Consider the following 6000-nt stretch of genomic DNA (forward strand, 5'->3'; position numbering starts at 1 on the left):
AAACAAACAGACATTACCTGCTCCTCTGGTATGGTTAAAATCACCTTTAATAACTTTGCATGACTTTCCATTACCATTGCATATACCACAATGATCTTCACGAGCCAGAGATCCTAATATACCATCACAGCCAAATTTCTGCAGGAGAAGAAAGTAAAAGCTATTCAGATAGAGGCCATGTTTTTCATAAAGTTGCCCTTAGTATCAGGCACCTCTCCCTTCTGCAAGATGCCTAGCCTACATGACCCAGCCCTGCTGGGAATGAGGGTTGCACTAGCTCGTGACAGAGATCTGTCCCATAGAGAATTCCCCTGTGATTTAGTCTACCAGCTGCTCTCCAAGAGAAACACAACCGCATTCCCATCTCCTGGTGGGACCTGTGGCACATCAGATGCCCTATGCAACGCACACACCACAGGCCTTCCCACTAAGTGAATGCAATGTGCCTCTCCTGCTTTCTACTCAAAATATGGGTGGTTCTTTCCTATGCCCACAATGGGAAAGTGCCATTAATGTCAGCCTAAGACCTTATTCTGAACAGGGCATAAACAGGTCTAGAATATGTAAATATAAATTATATTCGTGTTTTGCTAAAAAGCATTCAGTTTAAAATAAATTAAGTTTACTCAAGCACCTCCATATTACTGTTAGACCTATTTCTATGAATTAGTATCAGGGGTAGCTTGACAACAGCAATAAAGTTAATATATGCAGGCCTGATATGAATTAAAAACCTTTTAAAGTCTTAACATATATGTGTGCTTGGTGTGTGCCAGTATATCCAGGTTCAAAACAAATAATTCATACCTGGCATCTACCATCTGCACAGACATCTAGCCCATGCTGGCCACAGGAAGTCCCATCCATCACCTTTTCTGTTAGAAGAACAGGTTGATCCTTTCCAGCCGGCGAACAGAATAAGGCACATGGCTTTTCTGTAGCAGCAATGGATGGAAAAACATGCAATATTGGAATAAGGGAACTTCAGAAATACAGAATTATCATCAACACTATTGTTAAAACTGATACTTGCTTATGCGTGGCATGCATCTATGTTAACATAAGAAGTTATCTTAGACACAGGAAAAACAAAAAAGATTTTGATCCATTCCTTAGCTGTTTGAAAAACTTGAGGTTTTTTTTCCCCCTACAGCATGCTGTTGCTACAAACTTGGCCTACATAGTACTCATGTCATGCTCATTGTTGCAATTAAGAATATACACATTACAGCTGTTGGAATATTTTGGTTGTAACCTATACTTTCATTCTCCTATATTTTTGGCAGATCATAAATATTGGTTAAAAAAGGAGCTTAACACTTTCCAGACTTCCTAACTATGCAGGTCAAGGCAAAAAAAATGAAGTAACTGACACACCCTGGGAAGAAAAATATATGAATTTACAAATTCCACCTTAAAAAAAAAACAAACAAAAAAAACCCCACAACCCCCCTGGAAACATTATTTTTGACATTTTTACAAAGTTCAAGCAATTTTCTACTAAATTTCTAAAACATTCTGTAAATCATTTCTAATTATGAAAGCGCATAAAAATGTAGTAATGGCCTATGTATCCATGTATTTCTAACGGCCTCATTTATAAACAATGAAGTTTGTGTCACCACTGTGAAAGTAATAGCGAATAAAAGAAACTAAGTCTCTTCTCAGTGGCCAACAAAGTACAAAATGACAGGATTTTTTCGTATCTTTGTTCACAAATGAACTGACTCAGAACTTCTTCCTAAATCTGTTACAGACTTTTGAAAGGATAAAGTCAATCCTGAACCTGAAACTGATTTCACTTGGACACAATCTATGCCACTCTGACTTCATACTGACTTCTAGATTCCTGGAGTGCATTTTTATTAGTAAATTAAACAGTTCCAGGAAACATTCAGGGGCACAGGAATTCTACTGTCTATACAGCTGAACTGTAAAACAGTCTATGCCACATTTTTTTGCATGTGCTAACTAGCACTAGCTTAGTCTAGACTGGAAATTGCCATCTGCAAAGGACTGTTTTCAAAAAAGTCATTTTAGCATGCAAAAGAGTAGGAAAGTACAGACAGGACTTTTGTGCCAACTGACTTACACAACAGAGAGTGGTCTGGGCACATTTAAATTACTAAAATTGACAGAGCCTCAGGGCTAGAGGACCAGTACAAACAGATGTGATCTCTTCTGCCAACATGTGAAGCTAGTCAGACACACGCCATCTCCAGCTAAAAAGCTGCCTGAGTTTGTGCCCTCTGCATTCCTGTTATACTCCTTAAATAGTAACCTCAAAGTTCCCTGGGGCCTTTACACATGTATCAGCATTTTTTTAAAGGAATACATGATTGATGACCTAAACATTATTTTAAAGACACTGAACTCAAAGAGACAGCAACTAAACAACACCAGACAACTTCAACAGACTACAGACCCTCATACAGTAACTATTTTGGATATGGTGTACCATTAGTGTCCACTAAGAGAGCAAACAATTAAGGATTTGAGAGCAATGTATACTGGGATACTGGAACTCTCTGTCTGGTCCACTTTTGTCCCTGAAGGACACCTCAAGATAGTAGGATCACTCAGAACGAAGTTAGATGAAAGCAACCATCCATACTCGTTAACATGGCACAGGAGAGTGTCAAGATTTTTTCATCTGAATGAAATCATATTATTCAAAGTCAGATTTAAACATTTAGATCCTTTAGGATATAAATCATGTAGTCCTCTGCTAAAATGAAATTTAGTAAAACAAACCAAAAGTAATTGACTCAATAAGCACCTATGTAATAGCTGGAGAGAGTTCTTCTTACAATGAAATGAGCTAATATACAAGCCTAATGAAAATACTATCACAAGTTTTCCCTTTGGCACCTTGAGAAAAGGCTTAGGGAAAAAAAAAACCTTCTTTAGTTAGGCATATATATTATAATATGTTGATAGCAAAATAGTCTTCTGTGCTTTCTGATGCTTTTTGATAAATTGTTTCAAGAGTTAAAACAATTTATAGTAATGAACTACTTAAAATTTGGTAACACACAGTACTCCTGTGTCATTCAAGGTTTTCTTTACTGTGGGTTGCTATGACTTTAGGTTCTCAAGTCAACTGTTTTCATAACTGATGTGCTTTTGTTGTGCTTTTTCCTTTGTTTGTTTTTAATTTAAATAAATTAAAACAAAAAATTACAGAAAATTCAGTGGGGTGGCAATTATTGTTTACATTTCATAGGAATTTGTTTTCTAGTCACTGATGTCCTACACCAACATTATTTTTGCAGATAATATAAGTCTAATCTTACTATACTCCCACTTGAGTGTTTTCCTAATGATATGGTATGAAAGCAAGTTTCTTGCATGGAAGCATGCAAACAGTATGCCAGGACTTTGCATGCAGTAGCTGTTAGGATTTAAAGAAATCTTATTGACGTTTACAGCATGTATTACATACAGATTGCTGCCAAAATCAAACACTGGTATGTGAAATACTCACAATGTTAAGCTGTAAGTTCTCTCCTTCCTCAAAAACAACAGGCTCACAACATCTGCACTGTCTTTTTGGCTTTGTAGGTAAAAAATATAACTGATATATGCATGTTTAATGATGGACCACTACTCTAGAAAGTGCTATTTCTGAGACTCTTCATACTACAATTCTGATTAAATAGGAAAAAGCTGACTCAATTTTCATTCATCGTTTGTTTACTCTAGTTTTAACTATAGCTCTCTTGATCAACAATACCAACAAGCTGCAAGCCATATAAGCAGATGATAAGAACAAGGGTGATGGTTTATACTTACCATCATCAATGACAGCTTGCCACTGGTGCACATGCTTCTGATATGAAGATCTGATACTGAAAGCTTGGCACTGCCAGTCCCTAAAGGCAGGAACACCAGCAGGACAAGAAGGATTTTCACATACCCTATACTGCATTGTGGGCCCATGACACTCTCCTTCAAGGCCTGAACTAGAAAAGATGGCATAAATACAACCCTTTACTGTTGGCAATATTTTGTCAGATTTACAGTATAGTTTATTTATGCTAGACACAAACTCAAAATAGCAGGGTTTTTTTTGACACTTAGCATCCAGAAATCACCCATAAAAAATCAAAGTCACAGAACAAAACATGTTTGCCTTCTCTTTGTACCGGTTATGTTACATATAAGGAGGGCTGGGTGCTAAGCCATAATTTACACTTAGCCTCAAGGAAGCATTCAGACTAGTAGGAGTTCAGTAAGGAGAAGCACAGCTGCAGTTTTGATATAGTTGAGATGATTTTTCTCTACCTGGGCTAAGCCAAAGGGGCTACTGAAAGGAAGCAACACCTGCAGCTCTGCTACCTCTCCTTTTTCACTTTTAACAAGTGTGGTGTTACAGGGTTCAGACAAATGCTTTGTTTCTTTTTGGTCACTTCAGTTGTGCTTCCAGGTCCTAACGAACAAATACAAAAGAAGAGAGAACTGCAGAAACTGGAGCTAATTATTTGGAACCTTGCCTGGAAAAATGAATTCATGAGAGTGAAATTAAGAAATCTGTAAATTCTAGAAATAGCTTTAATGTATACGGCTGAAAGAGGTGTTTAGATGGCATGAACTATGAAAGCATTCTGCATACCTGAATTTCTGTTAAACTTATGCTTACATGCTTCTGTATAGTCATATCCAACTTTTCTGCAACATTCTTTATGCAAATTAATCTTTTTTAATCCTCCTGTCTATTTTGCCCCAAAATCTGCTATAATGTCTTCCATAATTCTTCATTTCCCCCTTTTGTTGTTGTATTATTATTTATTTAAAACCGTTGACTCGACTCTTACCCACTCTGGTTTAGTCTTCCCTATACTTGCCTTCATTACTCTACTCTGTTCCCACTTCTATGCCTATTTTTCTTTTTCACTTGGTGTATAAATAACCCACAAAAATCAAGTTGGTACTGAGTAATTAAAAGGAAAACACCTTTTAGCTGGTCACTGAGACATAGCGAAACAAATTTCATTCAAGTCAAAAGTAAAAATCCCTTTATCTCCAATGGCAGAAGGTTTTCATTTTCACAAGATAGGGAACCTAAATTCTGTTTCCAGAGAGTCTATCTAAATGTCTGAGAAACTGGCAGAAAGGTCTCTTTGTAAAAGTTTCAATTCCTTGGTTCTCCAGATGAGATGCAGAAGTCAATCTTCTACAGTTAAAAAATTTAAAGACTAGAATTACACCCTGATGATCTGCAAGTCAGAAATTGTGAATTTAAGTTTCTGTTGCTTCTTCAGGTGAAGCTTAAAAAGAAAGTTTTATTCTCCCATTAATATTATCTAGGCTCTTGACAGAAGCAGAAAAGGTGAAAAATAGTGTTGCCATGCGATAAAAAAACTGAAATACCTCTTCTTCTAAGTTTTTCAGTATACAAAAAGTATTAATTGCTTAGGTAAAGGCCAATTTTTTCTTCATGGTTTCTGTACTCATTTAAGTTTTGTTCAGAAATTCTGATGAAAAGAAATGGAAACCTGAACTTGTTTTTACCCAGGGCATTTGCGTTGTCGACTGCTGATTCCAGTGTTGCAAGTACGGCTACAAGTGCTCCACGCGCTCCACTCTCCCTCCACGTGCTCCGCAAAAGAGGTCCGATTGATACAATCTCCAGCCTTACACCACTAGGGGAAAATTCAGCTCTTACGTAAAAAAAATCAAGGCATATGCAAAACAATTCACTTCTCCACAAGCACATGGAAGCACAACATAAACACGTGGTTCAACATACAGTTTTCGTATCAGTCAGATATATTTTTGCCTAGTGTTCCCCAAAGCTTTTTTGTCTATCCTAGTAAATGCAGCAGCCAGAGACCTTTCTCTGGTTCAGTGGCCAAGGAGCAGATTCAGTTCTTGTCCATAACCTCAAAAATAAGTTAATTTCCAATGAAGGATGCCTCCTAGAAAAGGTATCCAGACTATGATGTCTCCCTTAATTTGAGTTGGGGCACTGCCTAACAAAGCATTTTGGGATCCAGG

General features: G+C 37.2%; 1 protein-coding gene across 1 annotated transcript in view; it reads right to left on the reverse strand.

Annotated features, from left to right (window-relative positions):
- Nucleotides 1-6000, reverse strand: part of ADAMTS19 (ADAM metallopeptidase with thrombospondin type 1 motif 19) — a 145055-nt gene that overhangs the window by 38124 nt on the left and 100931 nt on the right. Inside the window, exons 14-17 of the mRNA XM_017739345.1 lie at nucleotides 5515-5645; nucleotides 3796-3965; nucleotides 808-935; nucleotides 18-138 (exon numbers count right to left, since the gene is read on the reverse strand). Of these exons, the coding sequence (XP_017594834.1) occupies nucleotides 18-138; nucleotides 808-935; nucleotides 3796-3965; nucleotides 5515-5645 (550 nt within the window). The remainder of the gene's footprint in view (nucleotides 1-17; nucleotides 139-807; nucleotides 936-3795; nucleotides 3966-5514; nucleotides 5646-6000) is intronic.

Source organism: Corvus brachyrhynchos, unplaced genomic scaffold (assembly GCF_000691975.1).
Source record: "Corvus brachyrhynchos isolate BGI_N302 unplaced genomic scaffold, ASM69197v1 scaffold547, whole genome shotgun sequence".
NCBI classification, from domain to species: domain Eukaryota; kingdom Metazoa; phylum Chordata; class Aves; order Passeriformes; family Corvidae; genus Corvus; species Corvus brachyrhynchos.